The sequence below is a fragment of the Corvus kubaryi genome, unplaced genomic scaffold (genome assembly GCF_017639235.1).
Source record: "Corvus kubaryi isolate FWS band 111438036 unplaced genomic scaffold, C.kubaryi_AGA036_p1.0 split1-37296, whole genome shotgun sequence".
NCBI classification, from domain to species: Eukaryota; Metazoa; Chordata; class Aves; order Passeriformes; family Corvidae; genus Corvus; species Corvus kubaryi.
The window spans coordinates 10,449,180-10,473,285 of record NW_024582075.1 but is presented as its reverse complement, the minus strand read 5'-3'; the positions used below and the strand labels follow the sequence as shown (position 1 = coordinate 10,473,285).

Genomic DNA, 24,106 nt, shown 5'->3' with positions numbered 1-24,106 from the left:
ACACAGAACTATTCCAAACCAATAGAAACATACTAATTGGTCTTGGACAAAAGCCTCTCATAGTTTGCACTCCTCTGCAAAGTCTGAAACAAGGTGACAGCATTCTATTGTATTACAAAAATACAAGAGACCAGACGGACTGTGAAGACACCGATCCATCTGTTCTACTCACACAGGAGCAGGTGGGAGAGAATGACAACCCCGTTTTCCACACAACAGTTACATACAGAAAGATTTTTCTGAAGCCTAATACTCAAGTTGTGTGGTACAAGAAAGCACTCTGGTTTGTTTTTAACAAAAATCAGAAAAACTTTCTTGAAGGGAAACGGCATTCCTAAGTATCATGAACTCCTGCTTCTTAACAGAGAAGTAAAGTTGCCTGCACAGACGAAAGTGTTTCTCTTTTCTCATTTTAGAAATTTCTTCTCTTACAGATAAAAATAAAAATATGCATATTTTTAAATGGGGAGACAGGAAACACACACATACATCAGGTTAGTAGCAAGCAAAAAGTACAAAATAGCCATTTCATTTTTGTTCTGATGAGTATACACATGTTTATCCTTTCTCTTCTTCAGCAAACTCCTGATTTAGAAATAACACCATCTTCTAGTTATTCCTCTAGCCAAGGACAAGGAGTACAAAGAAATCTCTAATGAAACTGCTAAGTTCAACCACAACTGCTGAAGATACAGAGCTTGGAAGGTACAAAAAAAAAATTACCTGTTTTATAAATAACTCTCCTCTTTCTGACAACAAGTTTTAAAAATGCATGATTCAAGGTGAGCACAATTTTTCCCATAGTTTCTCACTGATTGCTTTTTAACACTTACCCTGGATGTTGCCACAGATTTGCATGTCTACCCTCAGGAAGCAGTTCCCTCTTGTTAAGGGGAGTAATACCTATCGCTGCTTCTAAAATAGTTATGTACTTCTTGTACCGCATCCTGCCTTTCTCAAGAGTTCCACCAAGCTAAGTTATCATCCAAACGCAGATGCTGCAACTGAAGTCATGACTCTTCACTTATTTGAAATGCTGCTTTTTAAAACATGCTACAAGTTTGAAGTAAAAAAATAATGCTTTTTTCCCCTCTCCCAGGCTTGGACAGTTAGTAGAAGAGAGAGAGGAACCAAAGAAAAACTCCTACCAGATTCCCCAGAAACGTCATTGTTATGTAATTCGATATTTGAATAAGACACTAATGAAAATGATCGAAGAGACAATCATGGTTCTAAGCCTGGCCGGATAATGCACACTCTCCAATTGACTAATCCTTTGCTAAATCTCTGCTGTCTGTAATCTTTCAACTGTTAATGGAGCAGTAGGTAACTTCTCTGTCAAATCCATCCAGGGAATAAAAGAGACCTGCACAGAAAACTTGAGACCATTTTAGAGAGTGACAGACAAAAATAGCTTTTGCCGTAACTTTTCTCACCAGAAAGCGCAAGGAAGGTCTCTACATTAGAAGTGTCATGAGGGATTTATCTGATCTACTCAGAAAAGGCATGGAGAAATACTTCCTTATGTGTCTTGTACAGAATTAAGAAAGCTAGTGACTCCCATTATGATACCTACTAGTCATTCAAACGTGCCTCACATGATGCCAGAAGCCACATCCCATGTCAAAATTGTTCTAACCATGAGGTAAGTAACTGTGCGTGCCAAAGACCTCAGGTATGGACTACTAAGGTGGAGACAGATGCACATGTTGAAAGAAGTAACAGTGACTTTCGGAAACATCGCAGTGCTGTCAAATTGCAATATTCAAAGAGATGTACTTGATTGCAAAATTAATTAAGGAAATGTTGATGTAATGCTTCTTAGATAGTAAGAAATGAATGCTTATAAATATATATAGTTACATATATAAATATTATGCACTTACGCAGCAATAGAGATAAAACCTTAGAAAGAAGAGATGTGACAGGAAGACTGAAGCCTAGAAGTGTGCATATTACTTATTCCCAAGTATTATTAGGCATGTGTGTATTTCTGTTGGGGTTGTATCACATTGCATGCGACTTATTTAGAAACCCAGAAGAAAGCAGCTAATTTTCATTTCTTGTGGTGTAAAATATTTAGCTTTTAACAACAAGATTTGTATAACTGTCTCGAGATCCTACATTACTTACAATCCTGCATTAGCCATATTTGGTGTTTAATATTCAATCACATTTGTAGGTTATGTTAGCACATGTGCACACTGAACTATCTCAAGTAATTACTTAGCAATCCATGTGACTGATCTCAGAAGAGCAAATTAAAATCAAGTATTTTTTAGATTCAGGAAATACCACTACAATTGTCAGAGGAAAAAATAAAATTCACCTACATAGTTGCAGGCTGATAAGGAGTATGTAGTCTGAAATGTAGTGATGTGTTAAGTAAAATAATATATTAAAACCACATGAATTAATTAAGCAAAAAATTTCTTCTCCAGGTCCAAAAAAAAAAAAAAAAAATTCACTTAACTACAACTTTAAACATCTGTACACAAAGCATTAAGAAGCTTAGGAAAGCAGAGTAGTACTAGAAGCCCACAAGCACAGCTAACGTCATTAAGCCAGCATGCATCCTGACTTCTGATAGCTCTATCGTAAAGGCAGTACTGAGAAGGAAAACACAAGACAAGAAGTGAGCAGTTTTTGACAATTCCAGTATTTAAGAATCTTCTGACTGTAGAAGTTCATGACAGTTCTATTTTACTCAAAAGCAGAAATATTTTGATAAAATCCAGTCTTCCCTCAAAGTTGGTTTCATTAACAACTTCAGTTACCAATCACCACACTTTGTCCTATGAAGTTTTGATATTTCTTTCTGTCCAGCCTCTCCCTTAACACTTTTTTAACTCTGAACTTTCCCCTTATATATCTAAGAAATAATTCTTAAAAAACTTCCCCACAGTACTTTTCAAAGCCAGTGCTATACAAAGTCTAAAAAGCATTAAGTGCAGCTCTGGTCCATCTTTTGTCTCTTTGAGCAAAGCATTTTAATTCTGACTAGAAAAGGAGCCCCATGACTAGTGTTGTACACAGAGAGTCCAAGCCCACACAACAATCACAAATTACTCCCAAGTACTGCTTTCGGTTAAATAGTGCGTGAAATCTCCAGGTATCTAGAGGGAGAAAGACTGACTCACAGTTTAGCAACTTCCTTCAACTTTATTTGGAAACAGAAATTCAAAGCTGCTAGTACACACATTGTTAGTGAAGGACGGCTTTTGTAGAGCCAACAAAAAGTCTAAAACATACCTTCATCCATTGTTTCCTGCTGGAGAATTATCATCCACTCCACTTTTTCTGTCTTTGTGTTTTTTCAGGAGAACAGAAACCAAGTTTTATTGGAAAGAAAGCAGTGCAATTTTCCTAACTGGGAACATACATGTGATGCCTCAGAAAGTACAATGTATTTCTGAGAATGGGGAAAGAATGACAGAGCTTTTTTCTCCATTAAAGAAACATTTACGAGATCAAAGCGAAAGCTTCCTTTGCTCTAATCCTCGACAGATGAAAACAGTCATACACTCTTAATTAGATGTAGAGCATACTTCATGTAAACTGATGACAGAAGCATGATCACATCTTCAGTCACTTCAGACCCAACTAAAAAAGAGACAACCATTGCCCAATGCAGCCACAAATTACTTTCCATCTTGTGAAAAAAACAAAATCTTGTTCTTTCTCCTCTTTCAACAAAAATCTGTGTAATAGCTACAGATCAAAGAATCCTTCTAGTAAGAGAGCAAAGAAACAAGCATCTCTTCATGCATGCTTTTGCTCAAGTGATAAGAATAACTGTGGCAGTCAATTGTTAACTTCCAGAACACGCATGTGTTTTGTTTGCACCACAACCAGCACATATGTAAAGCCTGATCTGTTAAAAAAATCTTAAGGTAGAGGAGCATCAAGGATCAGACTGGGAGTGTGGGAGGTGGGAATGAAAAGAGAGAGGAGGACCTGGAAACTTCTTTCTCACAGCTTCAGGGATTGCAGTTGCTTTTGGCCCCTCCTTAGAGATCGTCCCTTCCCTGAATAGTCCATATGTTCCTGGCGATTCTCAGAATCAGCTTATACAAAGTTGTGCTAAGGAGGATAGAGACACCAGTAGTCAAATCTGCTGGCTATTAAGCAGAGCTAGATGATGAAGCAGATGTTAGAATAGAGAGTGCAAGCCAGACTACAGACAGCCTTGCTGTTAAGAGTGACGTGCAGGAGAGATTTATGGGTTTTCTCTAAAGCCTTAAAAAAACCCAACCAAAAATTAATGAGGCAAAGCAAATAACAAATAGCTTCAATCAACATGTGAAATCTTGGCTCTGATAAGGCTGCATTGTTAAGCTCAGGCTCAGTTTATCAATACAACGTGGATGTTAAAAAATTAGTTTGATACAACAGAGGTTATAACAACACAATGCTTTTGGGAGAGGTATCATTGAGCCAGTCTTACGAAAAAGCCACAGTGGCCCAATATATGTGAACTCATGCCTGAGTCAGTGAAAACATACCCACGTCTAACTAGACATCCTAAACTTGACACTTCACATGTATATAAACCACACCCCAAATAATTGCACACCTTTAAGAAATAAGAAGAAATTTCTCAAAAGCAGTTCTAGATTGCTGGTACAAAACAAAAGCAGAGACAAAAGCATGAAAAGGGAGCAGGCATTGGAAAAAAAAAAAAACACAGAACAAAAGGGCTTTATATTTTGCCTCCCACACTTCTGATTGACCCTACTATTGTATCAGGCAGTATTTTTGTCTGTCGTTTTCACAGACATTCATGTGAAAAGAGAGCACTAATGAGTTTCGTTTTCTTCCTAGATTAGCAGCCATGGTTATCTGAGGTTCCGACAATCAGACAATGACAATGCTGACCTAAATTCAGGAAGACTTGGGTAGCTCATGTTTCCTAAAAACAAAGCCTGCAGCTGAGGAATACACACCAGGGCAGATGCTATACCAGATATCAAACCAGAGCTCCCACAGCTCACTCTGTTATTACTTATTACTAAGTTTGGATCATAAACATCCTAAATACATTCACAAATGCAAGGGCCATCTTACACTGAACTGAAAGGAGTTGACACAGTCTGCATTCTCATTTGAAACAGAAAGTTACAATATCCCCTAATGTCATACACTTTCAAAAAGCAATCTGCTTTAAAAGAAAAACAAACCAAAAAAATCCCAATAACAAGCCAACTAAAACCCAACCCAAACATTAATAATTTAATGTATTAAATGACCTGCGTGTACTTTGCTGCTGCATCAAGGTGTTTAATTACTATGCTGCAGTCAGTACCTGTTTAAATTATGTAATACTAAAGTAAAAAATAACTTCAGCTCTCTACAGCTGAATGCTGGCTTAGTCTGTTAAAAAAACCCCAAAACAACACAACCAAAAACAAAACCCAAAAACCACACAAAACAAAGCAAAACAACTACAACGAAACCCCAAACCCCCCAACAAAACAACAAAAGAAACCCCAAACAAACCAAACTAAGCAAAAAACCCCACAAATAATAAACAAACAAACAACCCTCCCAAACTCCAAACAAAAATACCTACATAATTGCAGCAGGTTCTAAATCATAAATTACCTACTCAGGGAAAAAAAATTACTTTCTGAAGTGGGACCAGGATAACCCAAGTACTGGTAAAAGACGATTAAAGAGCAACAGAAAGCTTCAAAAACTCTGGGAACAAGCAGTAAGCAAAGTTTTCAAGGGAGCAGACATAGGGATCCAACATGGTGCTGTTGTTTCTGAGGAAGAGGATAGGTTTAGATAATTGAAAAAAGTGCCCGTGGTTGAACAGCTCTATTTTGACTGTGTAGGTCTGCAATGAATTTAGCGCACTTGGCCATGGGACTGAGACAGAACCTTTGACTCTGAAAGACGACGTGCACTGGTGCGTGTATGCCAGCATGGTCATGCAAAACCAGTCATACCCATGTCAGTGCTCCAATCTTTGTAGGTAACACACAGTTTGCAAACATTTCTTCACTATGGCAAGATGCATATATTAGAAGACAAAATTATGCCCAATATACTTAACTACCATAAATACTTGTATTACAAATAGATTGTCTCATTTTTGAGAAGTCTTCCAAAGTTCACAGGAATCCACTGCAATTTGGGATTAAGATCCACAGCTTTTCTACAACTGATGCCAAGGATCAATTGTCAAGTTTAATAATTTTTTTTTTTTTCCCAGTAGTTTCCCAGAATTTTCATACCTATTTGAAAATAAACCAGACTTGAAAATCTCTAACCTCAAAAATCTGTAGCTGTTCTAACATGTGAGTGCTTTGTTCCCCCTGTCATCAGAATGACCAGTTCCAGAATTACTACAATAGGGTGAAACTGATGCAGCCACAGTATGACAAAAGTTACTCTGTCCCTGAGTACGTAAGTACTGTTATTTCAACAACTAAAAGTGAACAGTCTTGTAACACAAGATTTCCTTTACCCTACAAGGAAATTCTGGAGAAAGGCAAGATTGCTAACTATTAAAACACACACACAAATGCTATCATCTAGATTTGCTCTAAGTTAAATGCAGCTTTGAAGTAGTCCTGGAATATTAGGCCATTCCCCATTTGAGGATTACTATGGTCCAGGAACTTTCTAATGCTTTTAAGCATATAGGTTTTATAAAGGTATGGCACATCCCAATTTGTAAACCATGCTGCTGCCTAAACATTGTTTTAATCACTAAGAAAGATTTCCTGGTTGTCCTTAGGGGACACTGAACCAGGAAAGGGGGGATTAAGCAATCATAAAAGTATCAGACACTTAATTACTTTGATGCTTCATTCTGAAGAGCTCTATTTACATTACAGTTCATGCAAAGTATTGGGATCACCCCAACTCCACTGCCTAATTCCCAACACTCACCTTTAGTCTCACAAAAACCCAGCACAGTGGCACTAAGCACCTCAGTAGTTACTGACAGTGATACAGGGCAGTAGCAAAACACAATTAGACACAGTTTCTCCAGTCCACAGTGACATCCTTTTGTAAAGGGAAGAGGAGTCACTGCCACTACTTGAAACCAATGTTTAGGGCCTAAGATGTTTGCATGTAACAGTCCAGAAGCAATTATAACAGTAAACTCACCTAAAAGTCAAATACATGCAGAAAACTTCCTCGGAAGCCTAATGACAGCCCTCACGATAATGTTATACTAAATATAAACCTTACTGACCATGTGTAAGTGGCAAACACATGCTTACTGAATGCAAAACATTTCAAAGTCTCTTAAAGCAGATGATCTCTCAATTAGTATTAATTCACACAAAGCAAACTTCCTATGCCTTCCAGTACCTGATTCTTGCCATGTCAGGACTTCATGGACCCTGACAAGGATCACTATTTGAAAGAGCTGATAGTTAAAGCCTTAGACAACAAATGCTTCATAAATGAAAGAAGCAGTTTTATCAGTCATAGCACATATAGCTTCTCTTTTATTTTCCCTGAACTATAGGTGAATCACAGTTCTCAATCCTTAAAATAAAACTTTGCGGAACAAAAGAAAAGGTAAATTATTTTGTTGCAAATGATGCAACCTCGATAATTACGTCCAAAGGTTAAAACAAAGCAGACCTTTGCAGCCTCTGCTGGAGCACAGCTGTGGGGCCTGGAGCCCTCGAGTGTCATCTTAGCTGTGGGAACCGACACAAACAATTTTATAAGCTGAAGCTAGGGAGCAGGTAATTCAGAGATTTTCTCTGTTTCAAGTGAATAACTACTAGAAAGCAACAATAGAAGCATGAAAATTTTCTGATTGGTTATATGACTCTTACACAAGTATGTTCAAACAGCATGTACTTTCTCATGCTGGAAAAAATATGCAAACAGGTTTCAAGTACGAGGTAAATAAGGGCAAGTTGCTTTTCTACTAAAGCAAGTGCATGCCACTGGTAGATCAACCCTGACCCTCCAGGATGAAAATCTAATGCACCTGGGCTCCAGCACCGCAAACATGGTCAATGCCGAGGCACTTTTACAGGGCAATTAAACATTTGTCTTCTGGAACTGCCTGTTCCTTTGTTTCACAGTTCCCTGTTAACTTGAAACTTCCCCTGACCCAGTTAGCCAAAGCCCAAGGCACGGATGGAATCCACTCGGGATGTGCCAACATAAAGATTTCAGGAATTCTCTGTGCAACAAAGGCAGCCCAAGCCTCCGACGGCGGGGGCGTGCGCTGGACGGGGGACCCGCCCCCCCCGTCGGGGAATAACCCGGGTAAACAAACACCCCGACTCGCCGGTGACATCTCTTCTACTTTCCACGTAGTATCGCACTCTCCCGGAAAGTACTTATCACGGAAAAAGTCACCGAGAGCCGCTTAATCCCGTTAGAGAAAAGCCGATCCCCGGCCGAGCCCGGCTGTTCGCGCCGCCCAGGTGCGCGGCGGGCGCGGGACCGGCCCGGGAGGGCCCCGCGGGGGCACGGCGGGTCCGGCTCCCGCGGACAAAGGCGGCAAAGCGCGCCCGAGGAGCTTAGGCGAGGGGGCGATAAAACCCAAAGCACACAAAGGAACGAGAAGGAGAAGCCGGGCAGCTCGTGGCCGCAGCGCGGCCCCAGGGGCGGGACGTGGAGATAGCGGCCGCGGGGGACAGAGGGTGCCGGGGGCCACCGCACCTGTCCGGGCGCAGGGAAGCGGCGGGGAGCGCGGGTTCTGGGCGGGGATATCCCGCGGGGATACTCGCCTGCTCGCGGAGAGTGGCCGGCAGCGAGAGCAGAGGTCCCAGAGGCGCTCCGGCGCTGGGACTGCGCCTTGCCGTGCGACTGCGCCTTGCCCTGCCCCGCCGCCCCGGAGCGGGCAGCGACGAGGGCGTCGAGTCCGAGTGTGGGGCCGGGGCCGGGGCCGAGACTAGGGCTGGGGCCGGGTCCGCTGTGGCCGCTCCCGCCGAGTCGGGCGATTTCCTGCGGGGCGCGAGCGGGGGCGGCGCGGCCACGCCGGGGCGGGCTCCCACCGCAGGTGCCGGCCTCGCCCCCAGGTGGGGAGGAGAGGGGAAGGATGGGGAGGGCAAGGGACCACAGGGGAGGGGTGTTGGCGGCTGGATGGGCGGGCAGCGCGCCCACTCCTTAGGCGTGTCCCCACCTGCGGCTGCCGCCCCTTCGGTGCAGGGGTGCCTTCGCCCGGCTCCCCCGGCCCACGCCCGCACACACCAACGCCCGCGGCGGCGACAGGGGAACAGGAAATACCGGTCGCAGCCCGGTGCTCCGCGCCGCTGAGTCACCGCGGCGAGGCCGCCCCGCCCCCCGGGTTTTCTCTGCCCGTCCCGTCCTCTGCAGGGCATCCCGGCTCTGCCCCCGGGTCTGGTCCCCGGCTCTGCCCGAGGCACCCCGCGCCGGGCCCGGGCAGCAGAGCGGACCTGCGGGCGGGCACGGCGGAGCCCCGCTGGCGGGACACACCGTCACCCAGCGCTTGGGTGTGTTTTCCGTTTACATCAGTGTTTTGTTTGGAACTTGGGATCATTGCCCATCTGAACCTTTCTAACGGGAAGACCTCTGAGACAGCCTTTAACACCACGGCGCAGTGTTCCACATACGCCTCTCAATCTGCTTTCCCCTGCTCTTTATCACAGAATAGCTGCGGGCGCTTTACTGACAGCTCAGGAGGGCTCTGTTCACACATCATTCTCAGCTGAAATACACAAGATTAGCAGAAGGCAGAGTAGCTCCATTTCCAGGCCGGAACACCAATACTGTTCCCGAAACTGTAACACACCATAAGAGAAATACACTTCAGGCTGGCATTCCACAGGTATCAGCTTTCGGCATCACTGCTGTCCTGCAGCCGAGATGAGAAAGGCAAGGCCAAACAGCCCCGGCAGGATTCTTTGGAGTCGTATTTCTTTTGCATTGTAAAGCACTAAACGTCACCAGGAATTTCTTATCTGCTGTCTTATCTGGTGGACAGCTAAACCCCTTGCAAGCCCCTCTAAAATTAAACAGCGCCCGTATCAGGCCTGCGGAACAAAATCTACTTACAAGTTTTCTGGTTTGTTGCTAGTTGCAGGTGAGAAATATTCTAGATTCCCACAGCATTTCTAATTCAGATAAATTTCCTCCTCAATAGGTACAGGTCATGCACTATGTCTCATACAGAAAGTAAGATAAAGAAGGCAAACAGTATGAAGGGGCTGGACTTTGGAAGGAGGCCCTGAAAGAATCTATTTTATTACAGCAAATACGAAACTGCATTCAGATATTGTATGGAAAAAGCCTGCTTGTACTACAGTTAATAATTAACATGCATGTGTACACACTAGCCTTCAAGTGCCTATTTCAGTCTAAAAGCCCCAACAGCAAAAATCAGAGAGAAAAACCAAAAAAAAAAAAAAGAGTAATTCAGTGCTAATTCACAAACTTGATGTTTTCAGTCAGCTACAGACTAACTCTGTGATCAGCATGTAATACAATATTGCATTCAGGCAGAATCAAGGCACAAGGAATGGAAATTTAGTCTTACTTCCAGGTATGTGTCACTTGATTTACACTGTGGTGGGTGCCTGTTTCCTTAATGAATGTTTTAAACCTTCATCTGTTAGTTCTCCAAATCTTTTTGTAACAGTTGCCTTAGGATGCGTGGTTAGTGGCTCTAAAATGCTGTTAAGAGGAGTAAGACTATGGACACATTAAATGTATCACTGATTTTTTTTTTAGTAGAACAGTAGAGAACATTGACGGCTAGTAGAAAAGCCTACATCTGGAAAGTAGCAATGCTTGCAAAACTACTCATTGTTTTACTGATCACATCGCATAATTACCATGATACAAACAATTTTTAAGTCAATTCAGAAGAGTGGAGAGGTTTAAACATCTATTGTTTTCTTATCTAAACTATCTTTCTTTAACCTGAAATCCAAAAAAAGTTTGTAATTAGGAATTGTTTAGAATACTTTAATTGTTCAGAGCTCTGTTTATCCTATCCCCAGTAAAGCAGTCTCCACTGGCCATCTCCCTCAGTAAAAGGCATGAATCTTGTCTTTGTTCTACAACTGCCAGCAGTACAATTTACATAAAAGACAATTTGGGAGAGAGATGGAGGTAACTCCACACAATTTATTTCTTATCTTTATACAGGAATTAAAAGAAAAATCTCAATAGCAAAATGGACTGGAACATGTTTGATTGGTTACAATTATAAATAGTAGTATGGACTAAATTTAAAACGCCATTCCCTAAAGGGCCACAACATGAAGCAGTTTCCCCCATGTCTCTCCTTGCCCGACCAACAACATCAGCTGTCGGTCAAAGTTAATCTCTTCCTGATAGCCTTTGCTTCTGCCCCTCCCATGCTTCCTTTACTACTTTGAATGTTCTTCCAGGTATTCTGGCAAGCCTCCGCCTTCCTTCCCAGGACTCCCATATATTACACAGCTAGCTAGCACAATCACAGAGTTCAACCACTAACCAGAAGCTAAAAATAATCAAACACAAACCTTCCTGCAAACCCCACTTCTCTTATTCTGCTACCTCTTCACAACAGGCCTTTGTCCCATTTATCGAAGCTGCCAAAAGACACTGGGAATTTTAAGGAAGTAAAATGTAATGATTTTATCACATGGAACAATCTTGCAAAGAAGAGGTAATGTTTTCTGACAAATTACCATAAGTGGAAAAGAATATGAATGAGCAAACACCAGACAAGAACTTGGGCACATAACTCCTCGCAAACAAAGGCGGTATTTTGCGACCAATGCAGACTGCATGCAATTGCTGTAGGCTTGACTACATGAATGAATCGAGACTTCCACAGAACTCCTCGGCACAGAGGAAACAATGAATTGTAGCTAGGCTGGACATACTAGGTCTTTCAGACCATAAGCCAAAACCAGAAAAAAACCAAGGGTCAGATTAGCAGTTGGTGAAAACTTGTACACACCTAAAAAAACCCAACACACCCCAGGTTATGTGCTGAGCTTGGGCAGCCAGTAAAGCTACAAATGGCAACACTCATCCTTCCAAAATATTCTGCATATTCTCCTTCACCAACAGTGGAGCAACTGTGTTGTGGGAAAAAGTAATGCCCATAAGATAGTGGTTCTTATTGATCTTGTTGGTGCATAGTCTATATTTAATGACTGTCCTTTAGCTATTACTTTTGGGAGAGGTGAAGCAAGAAACTATTGCCATTATGTCTGGTGGGGAACTATATAACAATCTCTTTATTCTGTAAGTTACAGAAGCAAAAAATAGTACGGAAGTGTTACTTGTCTTGGGGCAATAGGCAGTCTGACATTAGGATCAGAGCTTGCTCTGTGCCTCCATTGTATGAGTGTGACAGCTCATGGGAGTCCTTGCCCCTACTTAAAATTTGATGCAAGTATTAAAGCAAAAAATGAGTCATGTCCTATGATTCATTTTGTACATCAAGATAAAACTCATTCCAACTTGCTGACACTATTTATCTTCACCAGTTAAGATTAAATCCATTTGTTACTCAGATACCTAAACCCAGGAAATTGTTTGCATAAACAGCAGTGTGTTACAGAGGAAGGGCCAGGCATGTAAACTGTGAAAGCTGAACTGCTCTTATTAAAATCCACCTCAACTGACCACATTTGGACAGAATCTTTCCAGTATGTGTTTTAAGAAAGATTTCAAAAGTATGCACACATCTGCGGCCTTCACCCTTATCATCAAACTCTCAAATCACACCTTTACATAATGAATTAAGAATTCTACATGCAACTTTATTTTGGTATAAACATTTGTACCAGATGTAAGGGAATGGAGAATGAACATCCAAATATGAATCAGATGCATGTTAGTGGTCATACTGCATGCAAATTACTTAAGAAAATAATTTTTGGAAAAATCAATTGGAAAAAATAATTACACATGGTCAGGCAAAGGAATAACCAGGAAAAAGTATTCTCGATTCAAATATCAAGTCATTAACTTCTACACAAACGTGTTTAAATGACTATCTGAAATTGTAGGAGATCAAGCTAAATATTACAAAAATAACTACATAAAAAATACATACTTCCATATGCTGTAAATTATCTTCAGTGTTCTAAATTCAGAACAGCAAAAACATGTTCTATTTTTAACTCCCTGTCATTTTTTAGTAAGATTCATGAGATTTGGGAGTCATTGTATTTACCTCATCTGGAAGAGCTGAAATTTATATTGATTGTAAAATATGCAAACGGCATGCACCATTAACTAAGAGCTACTTCTGGTGACATGTTTCTCTGTTTAGTAGTGAGAAATAGCAGGTAACAATGCTTATACTCTAAATGCAAATACTGGGCAAGAACACTTTACAGTTATTGTTTTTCAATGACAAAACCAATCATTACCTGTCAAGCCAGCTAGAGAATCATGCCAAACTAACCATAGCATCAGAGAAACCAAGAAGAAAAATATTTTGCTCTGAACATATTTTCACACAATCTGCAAGAGTATGGTATAATTGCTTCCTCATTCATTAGTCAACAACTTGGTCCTTCCATTTTATAGGTGGTTAAAGCCTGCAAGTGGTAATAATATAATAGTGCAAATGCTGAAGTGTTGCTGTTCATCATTTCTTTTAAAAGTTTCTGTTTTAAGATCTGAAGTAGATAGTTTATTTCCTTCACATATTTAACAGCCTGACAAAGACAGCTTCATCAGCCCAAGAACCATACCTGGTTCTAAAAAATTTCTGCATCAGCATGGTGCCAGGGGGAGCCTTGCTGTATCATGGTGTTAAAAAGATAATCTAAAATCACTTAAGAGATGCAGTAGAATAAAATCAGTGCAAATTTTTGCTACCATGAACTTAATTTTGCTCAGCTCAAAAGAAAAAGTATTTATTTTTACTCTTTGAAGAACAAAAAGGTAGAGAAAGAGAAATGCACGGTAACAGAATGAAATGTTTGCAGAGATACTGTTGTACAGCTTAAACTTCACATACTAGTCTTTCCAGTTCCATATCATGGTTAGAGCCACACAAATCTCCAAGTAATTTAAAGTTTAGCTTAAAAAAAATCCTGAGGTGAAACAAACTACAATTTAGAATTTGGAGAAAATAGCAAGTTCTGTAATACTAAGAGAAAAAACTGTCATTACATGCATTATGACATGTTCAATGTGACTATGATGTGTTACTATAGCCACAAATTTCGAGGCAATACATTCACAGCACCACAATTTATGTCAATGTAACTCACAGGCATTTCTTGTTTTGCATGAATGTTTCACCAAGAAAAGTTCAGTGTTTGTGTGCTGGTCAGAAGTCACCAGGTGGGTCAGTCCTTACATGCAAACAAGTCTACAGACACTAGGAATTCATGACTTCTGCATAAAGAAAGCAAGAAATGAAGTGACAAGATGGGCGACCTCAACCACCTGTACTACACGGACACAGATTTAAACAGCGACACAGAAATCCAAAGACTGAGCACTAGAGAAAAAACATATTATTTTCATTTTGGTTGCACAACATATTGATGCCAAAGAAAACCACAGAATTAAGCTCAGGTACTTCAGCCCAAGAAAGAGCTTGGCTTGAGGTTAAAGTTTTTGAACTTCCATGAGGTAGAATATAATCAAGTATCTTCTTTCCCAGAATATATTAAGCAGGACAAATCCAATTTAGTTTTTAAAGCTGTTGAAAACTCTTTTGATAGTAGTTCATGAAGAGATACTCTGTCATGAGCATATACCCAATTCCGTCCGGTCCAATCATAGCGCTTGGGCCCACTAGAAAAAAACACAACAGAACATCACACACTGTGTAAGTACAGATTATTTCAGGAGAACTGCTGGAAGCCTGTATGCATAATGTATGCCAGAGAGTGCCCAGGAAAAGGAACAGATAGCATGGGGAACGGCTGGTAGGCAGTCTGAGGAAGTGGAGCAGAAAAAGCCTGATATGTCAGGAACTACGGAGCCATCAAACAAATATATCTGAAAGGTGACAAGATACATCAGTCACTCCCAGGGAACTCAAGCACTTTCCCTTCCTGCTTTTGGCACTGATTTCCCCACAATTTCTTCCTTTATCCCATTCTTCCCTCACACGTATAATTTTCTTGCACACAAATATCACAATAGATATTTGTATAATGCTGAATTAATGCCACTGATTAGTTCCTGCAAACATTCTAAGCACAGCAAAGCACAAATCATTTCATTTTAGATGCAACAAAATAATTTAGTGCCTGAAAGCAAATCTATTGGCATGTGGGAGATTTATACCTAAAATGCTATTTTTCTCTGCGCTATCATATTGTTGCTGGCTTGATTTTTCCAGGCCTACATTAAGTATCAAGAAAGAAACTTGAACACCTGGGTTCTATTCCAGACCTTTGTGTCCACCCAGTTTTCCACATGTCACATGACTGAAAGGTACTCACTGCTGTTAACATCAACTAAGCAAAGAAAAGAGAAAGGAATGAAATGGTCATCTGGGATAAACAGATAAACCCTCGATCTTGTAGGACATATGCCTTGGAACTCAGTCAGTCAACATGCAAAGTCTGCTAGAGAACAGACTATCCTATACACACATAAGAACAATCTGCAGGTTCTCTCTCTGCAAGCATAAACACTGATCTGAACCTTGAATATCCTGAATTACTCACAATAGTCAATTGAAGAACCACTTTCCAACCACTAATCAACACAAACCCAAGTCACTTCCACTGAAATCTCACTTTCTGTATGAGAAGTGGTAACTGTTTGAATCAGGGTTATGTGTTTCAGTTACTTTATGAAGTATTTCTCACTTCACCTCTGTGGCACAAGTGTATGTTTATACTCTCCTGCACCTACAGAACGATGGAATGGGATCCTGTCATTCATGAAAATCAGGCTAAGAGAGAACATTTAACAATGACGAAGAAATATGTATGTTATCTGAACTGGTTTTAAATGTTATGCAGTAAATATCAGTGATCAGGTTAGCATATGAAATGCCTTCATAGCTCTATGAATCTCCAAAATGCTGTACAAATGTGACTCTTAAATTAATTGTTTAAACAAAGATCGAGTGAATTCTGTAAAATGCCTAAAAATTTAAATATAAATTAAATGTATTTCTCATGGAAAGTCTGCATATATTTTTCAATCATAAGAGAAAAGAATTAAAGTAACACATTAAGGTATTGCCAAGAAATATCGTGTAAGGTTGAAAAGTCTTTTCAGTCAGGAGCCACATGAAATTACTGCAATCACACTGCTGGCAGGTTGCACACATCCCCTCATGCCCTTTTTTTGTAACTGTCAACTAAGTAAAGTTTTCACTTAGGTGTACAGACACTCAATATCAAACAGAAGGCCAAAAAAATTCCAAGAAAAATGTCTCACATCTTGAAAAATTTGTCTCCCTCAGGATATGTTCTTAAAGACTCAAGATCAACATTTACTGTAAAAGTGCCCCAAAACATGCAGTGCAAGTGATTACTGGCAGCAACATTGGCTTCTTTCACTTCCCAGCATACTGCATTTAAGAAAATGTCAGTCCAGATCATACAGTATTTGCTGGAGTTGCTTTTCAGAAGTTAGCAAGTAAGCAAACACACAGCATCATATTCCAGGAAATACCACTGTTTATTGTAATAGCAGTTAAGGGACTATAAAAAGGAAAAATTTAACTTTTTTCTTGAACTCCATACTCCATATTCTGGAGCACACATGTCTTAGCTCAACTAGAGCTCAACAGACAGGAATTATCTGAATTTTGGTTTTCAGAAATATACGAAGCCCATGTGTCAGTGACGCAAAAATCTTATAAACTGGTTCCTTTACCAGTAACACTGATCAGCTCCCTGGGTTCTTTTCCAGGGATAGTGGCAAAGAATACAGATTTTGGAGGGAGACAGCTACAGCATTTTCCCACTTATCTGGCTGCCCTCCCTGCTGAAACCAATCAGAAAACCTGGAATGGATCAAAACACAGCATTAGAAAAGGCAGAGGAAGCAGCTAGCTAAGGCTCCTGTGAAGGGCAGATGCTGGACAAAAACAACCAGTGTGGGCATACATAAACATGCAAAGCAGGAAATCCCACAAGCTTAAAAGGGAAGGAGCCACCCTGTTTAAAACACAAAGAAAGGTTTAGATCATGACATCATCACTGCTCTTTTTCCAACAGAAGCTTTGTTCGTTTCTTTTTAATCACTGCTGGTTATATTTCCTATGAATAGGCTATATTCCTGTAGACAGTGGTTTTGGGCTGAAACTGTGTATGAAAATTCTCTGTTACACATTTCCTGTATTAATTTAGGTATGCCAGTAATATTGCAGTGTGCCCTGAACCTCTATACCAAACCATTATTGAACATCTAGATTATATCATGTTTTGAGAATATACAGAGTAGAAGGGTTACTTATGAAAAAGATATAATGTGATCGTGCCATGCTATAAATAAGGGGAAGTACATTTCCACCCAGTCTGCAGATATTACGTAACAAACTTACACATAACTTACCTAGTGGGTGAGGACAGCCAAATCTGCCGGTTTGGTGTTTGCTTATTGATTACATATGTTCCCATGTCTCCACCCAGTTTAACTGTTAGTACTCCACTCTTAAAAGACAAAGAAAGCAAGAAATAAAAAAATTGTATCCTGTTACTTTGACAACAATTACTTCATCTGCAGTGGCAGAAACTTACATATCTGTATCACATTCTGAACCATCTCCCAAACAACAGCTAGGAAGAATGATCACTACATATTAAAAACTTACAGTAATACCTAGCCCAAACTGCATATCTTTGAGTCTGATCTAGACTTTAAACCTTCTGGTCAAAGTTTGATTTTAGTGTGTTTATGCCATTCACAATGGCACTACTTAAATAATACTCTTGAGCTTGAATGTGGCATCTTGAAAGGACCAGACCACAGCAATTCATTTTACAATGATTAAAACATCCTCCAGTAACGACTTTTTTCTATTAATGAACAATGCAGAACTGGTGTGGTTCCAAATCAAGAAGTTCTATGTGACATTGCTAGATTTCTGAGCCATGTGATTTGACTTTTTTTAAGTAACTGTAATAGTTTAACAGGGAATAAACACTTTTTTCCCTCGATAATTCTGATTTGTACCTCAAAAAAGTTCCAGTTCTAAACCCCATGAGGTCTGGGTTTGCTTTAGTTATGCCACCTTTAGACCATTATCCTAATGAACATTTATTTTCTCTTTCTTGCTCACATTTCTTACTGACAACATGATTCACATTTCTTGTAACTGACAAAAATGTTTTCTGTTCTGACTTCAAGAGTGAAAAAACAACAACACTTGGACTGGAGTTAATCCAAAGATGATCTGAATGAAACTAATTAAAAAGGGAAACATTTCTACAGAATGCAATGTGATGATTCAGATAATAATTTATTTAGTTTGCAGTATCTCAAATACTTCAAGCCCCACAGCACAATAGAGATTCTTTAAGGGTATCATACTTGTCATGCTTTAGTCAGAAGATACTAATAGAGCTAGCTACCATTGCTAGAGCTGTTTGTTATGTACAAACACTCACTGTGCGGAAAAATGCTTTAATGTATGAGTATCTACTGCCTGCAAACATCCCCTGTAGCACAAGCAGCAACTCAAAGCTTCCTTCCCCTCTTCCCCTACAAAGTAACTCAGTGTTACTGGTTTCTGACCTATCTCAACTACCACCACGCATAAAATAATAATCTCAGGATCTGATTTTTTACCTTAGTTTCCATGTTGTTTCTGTGCTTGCTAAGGCATTTATATCTGCAATCAATACAATAAAAATAAAAGGGTCTCCTTAGAAGTCCCATCAGATTGCTCTGCCAGTTATTTCTACTGGACATTGGTACAGTGCAGAGAAGGACAAGAACAAGCTACTTCTCTGGCTGTCAGAACTTCAAGTTTTCCATAACTCAATAGTCTTAGAATTGCAGAGATACAGCAGAATAAGAACAGGATGGGGGATTAGGCCAGCATAATGATATACAGGTTTCAGCATTCTTCTATGTGATTTTAGTGTCATATTAAATATTCAACACGGTGTCATGCTATATGCTACAAAAACACTATAAGTAAATAGGTTTTCAAGGAGTTAACAAAAATTTATACTATTATTTATACCACGTGTCAGCTGTTAGAGAGTACTGTTGCTCTATCCTTCCAAAGTAAATAGAGTTTAACCTCTACTGCTGTGTTGAAAACACTTCCTCATACATTTTACAGTACTTCTGAAATACTAGAAAATACAACTTGATCTTTTAAGAACTTAAATTGCAAGATATTTTTACCATATTTTGAGAAATACTGCTGTATGTGTTTTGTACTATTGGATTGGTTTGCTAGTTCCTGGTAAGAAAAATATTCTTCTAAAGAGCCTTTTTTTTTTCCTGAACATGAAGATATAAATTGCACAAAGCAATAAAATTTACAACAGGCACAACAGACCTTTATCACGTTCGCCACCTTGTGGCTTTCTGCAGCACTGACCCTGTTTGTTTGGAATTAAAACTTGGCCTATTTAACTTTCTGCTTTTAACAGAAATGACAGCATATTATTAACTGTCATCATACAGTCTATATAGCAAAAGGACCACTGGTAAAAATTAAGATGTATTACCATTAGTCAATGTCAAACATAATCCACCATACAGTAGATGGAGAAAACAATTATGACATGACCCATCAGATTAACATAATGAAGCATCTAAGAATACTAAAGAGGTAAGTTTCAACCATTGCTATTTTTTTCCTAAGATAGTCGGATAAGGCTAATAGGTTCTGATATCCTAAAACATACTGAAGACTAACGGCTAAACAATGCTTTTTACCAGAAAAGCAATTAGCTGTCACATTATCTACATACTTAATTAAAGCAACAAATAGTATTTGCTAAACACAAAGCTACTGACAATATATTATATCTTAGCTATCAGAAATACAGAATGACAATTATGATTACAAAGCTACACAGAAGCAAGTCCAAAACTACAGGCTTTTGTCTTGGTTTTGTGCTTTGCACAGTGAAACCCAAAGCATGCAATTCAACATCCCTGAGCATAAAACCTTAACTGACAGTGCCAGGAGAAGGCAATCTCATTGTGGTAAGACATGAAGAGGGAGCAGTAATTGTGTGACCTCAAAAAACTGCAGTAATGAAAGACCTATGTAGCAGTCAGTAGTGTAGAGAGAAACTGCACCCTTCTCCAAGTCGAGGGCTGAAATACATAAATCACTTCAGGCACTGAATTTATATAAAAACTAATAAATTCCCTATACAAATAAAACAAATATTTTTAATCTGATTCTGTCACTCCTGTAAAAGAATGTGAGTGGGCTGACTACTGAAGGCTCCAGCCATACAAGGTCTCCTACGATAGTAGCCCTTCTCCCCACCTATGCTCTGGTGTCACTTCTGCAACCATCTATCCAAACACGGCACCCTCTGTTGCTTCTCTCCACCACAGGCTGTCATCAGTGAAGCCAGGACAAACCCACGCTACCTGGTCAACACAAACGCTGCTTCTCTGTCTTCAGGGCAATCAAAGAAACTGCTCTAACAGTTACATGTGATGTACTATGCCACGTAGGCCTACTGTTCCAGTATTCACCAGAAGGCAACTGATTGCTATGCCAGATACCTATGCCTCTTTAGGAAAATTTATAGACGAATGTGAAATCAGAAAACAGTTTCTGTCTCCTCTTCTGCTCATTTACTGTAGAACTATGTCTTTCTCTTAAACGTGAAACATTTTAAATTCCCAAATCATACAACAGTATGTGTTACTTTTCACCAGAATTGTTGCCCCCATCAGTATACAATAAAGGTGTAAAAACTCACTGTATTTTAAGTGTCAGCACTAAGGTGACTAATTTAAAATTCTCCTCCAAATAATAGGAAAAAACCTACAATAATTACAGTGGTAATACAATGTTTAAAACATACCCCTAAAGAGACATCATAATCTTCTGGGGTAAAAGGCTTATCTGTCAGGTCCTCAAAGAAATCTGCTAAGGAGTCCAGTGTTTCTTCAGCCAGTTTCTCGTAAGTGGTTTCATCTAAAGAGCTACAAATTACATGTAAGTCCATAATTAGGAGGAAAATCATGGAAGACAACATTTTCCCTATAATAAAAAACATACCAAGACCATGACCTTGGATGAAACAGTCACCATGAAATGATGGTATAAAAGTAATCAGTTTTCTTAAGGTGATGTAGGTGACAATCCACCTTATAAATGGAGGTGAAATTTTGAAATTAATTGCTATTAGAGATCTCTTAACTGAAGCAGATGTACTTACTTCCTTAGATACTAACCCCCATTTAGTAAACAGTGTCAGATTTCGAAGTAAGGCATTTTCAGAAAAGGACTTCGTGTAAGAATTGCTTAGTTTTGAACTCTACAAATAGACACAAAAGCATCTCCCATTTAGAAATGTATGTCATTTGACTCTCCAAAATTTGCTGTAGCCATACGCAGTTTAGAAACGTCAACATCACTTACCATGTTTATGTATAGCCTTTGCCTTCTTAACTGGAATTACCCACACAACCTGGTAATTAGGTGTTATTTAAACTGTGCTTATGAACTAACACTTATGAATTACAGTCTTCTCCAGAGAGTCTCAAAGCACCCTTGTGGCCATTACATAAGGCTTACAGCACCTGTGAGACCGCTTCTCTTTTCCTCTTTAGCGGAACAAAGTCTAGATCAGTTTAATTAACCAAATGTAAATGCAATTAAATCACTTAAGTTTTTCCATCCATAAAAGTGTCAGCTTTAACTGAGTGTGTAGAGGGGTCTCTCTACCAACAAAAAATTCAGTGAAATAATTTCAGTTTTTGCTAATATGGCAATAAAACAGTGAATATGGGCTGAATATACAATCTATATCAGCTGATAATATAAAACGTATCTTTTAAAAAATTTTCTTATTATCCAGTAACTGAAATATGCTCTATGTCACTGATATGAGGGACACCACAAAAATGCCTTGGGGCATGGAGAAAGCCTTTGGATCGGGCAGGATTCATGTACTGGTTCAGGGTGCACTATAGGCACTTAAAGGCAAGAGCCATTTCAGACATCTGCACAATCCTTTAGGGTGTCTCCAACTGCTGCATCAGAAGGGGAGAAGTCGCCAACGGATACTGTGTCACATCCTCTCAGAACAAGCAGAAATTTCATGTCCTCTGGCATATGTGAAATGGTGCTAAACACCTGCGTTTAGGCACATGAGTTATTTCCTAAGCAACTTCCCAAATTCACACAAGATGCTTTTAGCTAAAACTGTAGCTGTCCTTTACATCACATCAACATTACATTAGTTTGGTAGTCTTAATATGCATATAAGTTATTTTAAAATACGTAACTGATATTTTCATATGTGTATCTCAAAATACATTTTACCTTGTGTCACTCAGAGTTCCTGCATTTCTCAAATTCATGAGCCAAACAGTCCTGCTCTTCACATCTGAAGAAAATTGTAACTGCTGTTTAAAGTAAGCACAAGTAAAATGGAATTAAAGTTAAAACATCAAGAATTACAAACTATGCATTTATCATACAAATTAAACAAATCCTTCAAGTCCTTTCCATGCTCAAGTAAAAATGTTCATATTCTATATCACAGGGCTAAAATGGAAAGAATTATGCAGCTTTAGTCCTTGGATGATTGAAACAATCTAAAATCTCATTGTCTTCCTCATACAAGCTAATGGAAAAAAACCCCGTACCCTTTCATTCGCACAGGAATAAACTAGGAATAGAGAACTATTCTAACCTTTCTATTGTTCTACCACTCTAATTACTGAGTAACTTCAGACAATTAAATGGCTTAGGCCCAGATTTTCCTAAGTATCCACTGCTCAAATGCTGAACTATCAACATGTGTCCCTCTGCTGGAAGTCAGGAACATATTAAATCGAAATAAACACAAACCCCGACTCCTTCTTACATACAAAAGAGCCAAACCCACTTCAGATTCCAGATCTCTCCGTAAAACAAGCCATTTAACTTCTAATTTCTCTCGGCAGGAAAAAGAAAGAAGGCTTTAAAAAGCAAATCAAAATTATGGAAAAGCTGTATTGCCACACTGGCAGTATCAGACAGGGGAACAAAATGGGTAACCCCGTTGAGGGAAACCAATACAAGCATGAAAATAAAGCTAATCCCCAGGTCAGACACACTAGCAGAAGTACTTATGCTATCCACCAAGAAAGGAAGATAGCATGATTTCCATTTTCTTCTTAACTGGTGCTGACTATTCGGTTTAATGGTAAAACAACATTCATTATTACTTTTTGTGTACTCGTGCATGTTCAGAAAATTTCAAACTGCGTTGAAAAGCAAGTGACATTTGCAAAGGAGCTATGACAGCTTCTCTTCAAGCATCGAAGAGCAAAACACAGGCCGATCTCTCTCCATGTGGTTGACATCTATCCGCAGGCATTACCGATGAGCCGCCTGTTAGTCCAAAACCACGACACAGGCAGAAAGGACAGAACGGCGAAACATCAGTACAGGCCGACAAAACACACCACGGTGCCTACATGTTTGACTGTACCCTTTTACCCTACAGCATTTCTTTCATACACACTTAAGATCAAAAGCTACAAGACCAAGAACACGTTCAGGCTCTGTCCAACCTGAGCAGCTCTAATTCCATCAGTGTGTGCCCATACTCCGTTTGTGACTGGAGGCTGGCAACAGCGGTGCCAGCACGCAGCCGGCATCTGCCCCGGCGTAGCACACCCGGCTGAGGGCGGCCCCAGCACCGCCTTCTGCGCCTGGAGAGCGGCAGCAGACGAGTGCACCAGCTCCCGTGTGCGGCAGCTCCCGGGGCACGGAGGGAAGGAGAAAGGGAGAAGGCAGGCGGGAGAGAGGGAAGGAGGAAGGACGCGCCCCGCTGTGGGACGGCTTCCGAGGAGGCCCGGCGGCGGCGCTGGCTGCCCTGGCTGCCGCCCTTCCCTCCCTGCCCACCAGCCCCAGCCGGCGCTCCGCCACGGCCGCCCCGCCCGCTCCCGCGCAGGCCGCGCCTCGCCCCCGCCGTCCGCCCGCCCCCCGCTCACCGTGAGGCTGACGGCGGCTGTGCCCGCCCTCGGGGCGCCCCCGGTGCCACCGCCCGGCCGCACCCCCGCCCCCGCC

The 24,106-nt window shown here is 40.4% G+C and overlaps 2 protein-coding genes across 6 annotated transcripts in view; both read right to left on the bottom strand.

Moving 5' to 3' along the window:
• The window catches only part of TJP2 (tight junction protein 2), a 62,938-nt gene extending 53,798 nt beyond the window's left edge, over positions 1-9,140 (bottom strand). For 2 of the 5 annotated variants that reach the window (XM_042013191.1, XM_042013192.1), the window contains exon 1: positions 834-1,066. In XM_042013191.1, coding sequence (XP_041869125.1) covers positions 834-946 — 113 coding nt within the window. In that variant the 5' untranslated portion in view covers positions 947-1,066. Of the gene's footprint in view, positions 1-833; positions 1,067-8,720; positions 8,898-9,115 lie in introns of those variants that run through there. The other 3 variants (XM_042013200.1, XM_042013198.1, XM_042013201.1) reach the window with 3 other exon arrangements.
• A 3,555-nt stretch (positions 9,141-12,695) lies between these two features.
• On the bottom strand, positions 12,696-23,952 carry FXN (frataxin). Its single transcript, XM_042013202.1, has 5 exons — positions 23,608-23,952; positions 22,370-22,452; positions 20,904-21,024; positions 17,446-17,543; positions 12,696-14,715 (listed from the first exon to the last, which is right to left on the bottom strand). The coding sequence occupies exons 1-5, from the start codon at positions 23,692-23,694 to the stop codon at positions 14,562-14,564; spliced, it is 543 nt and encodes a 180-aa protein (XP_041869136.1). The 5' UTR covers positions 23,695-23,952; the 3' UTR covers positions 12,696-14,561.
• Between the last annotated feature and the right edge of the window lie 154 nt (positions 23,953-24,106).

Excerpts from the sequence above, each read along its gene's own strand:
- FXN (XM_042013202.1), bottom strand. The coding sequence starts at position 23,694 with ATGCCGGCTGCGTGCTGGCACCGCTGTTGCCAGCCTCCAGTCACAAAC. Across the intron at positions 22,453-23,607 it reads ATGGAATTAGAGCTGCTCAG|CAGTTACAATTTTCTTCAGA; the intron begins GTTGGACAGAGC and ends TACTTTAAACAG. Across the intron at positions 14,716-17,445 it reads TGGCTGTCCTCACCCACTAG|TGGGCCCAAGCGCTATGATT; the intron begins GTAAGTTATGTG and ends GTTTTTTTCTAG.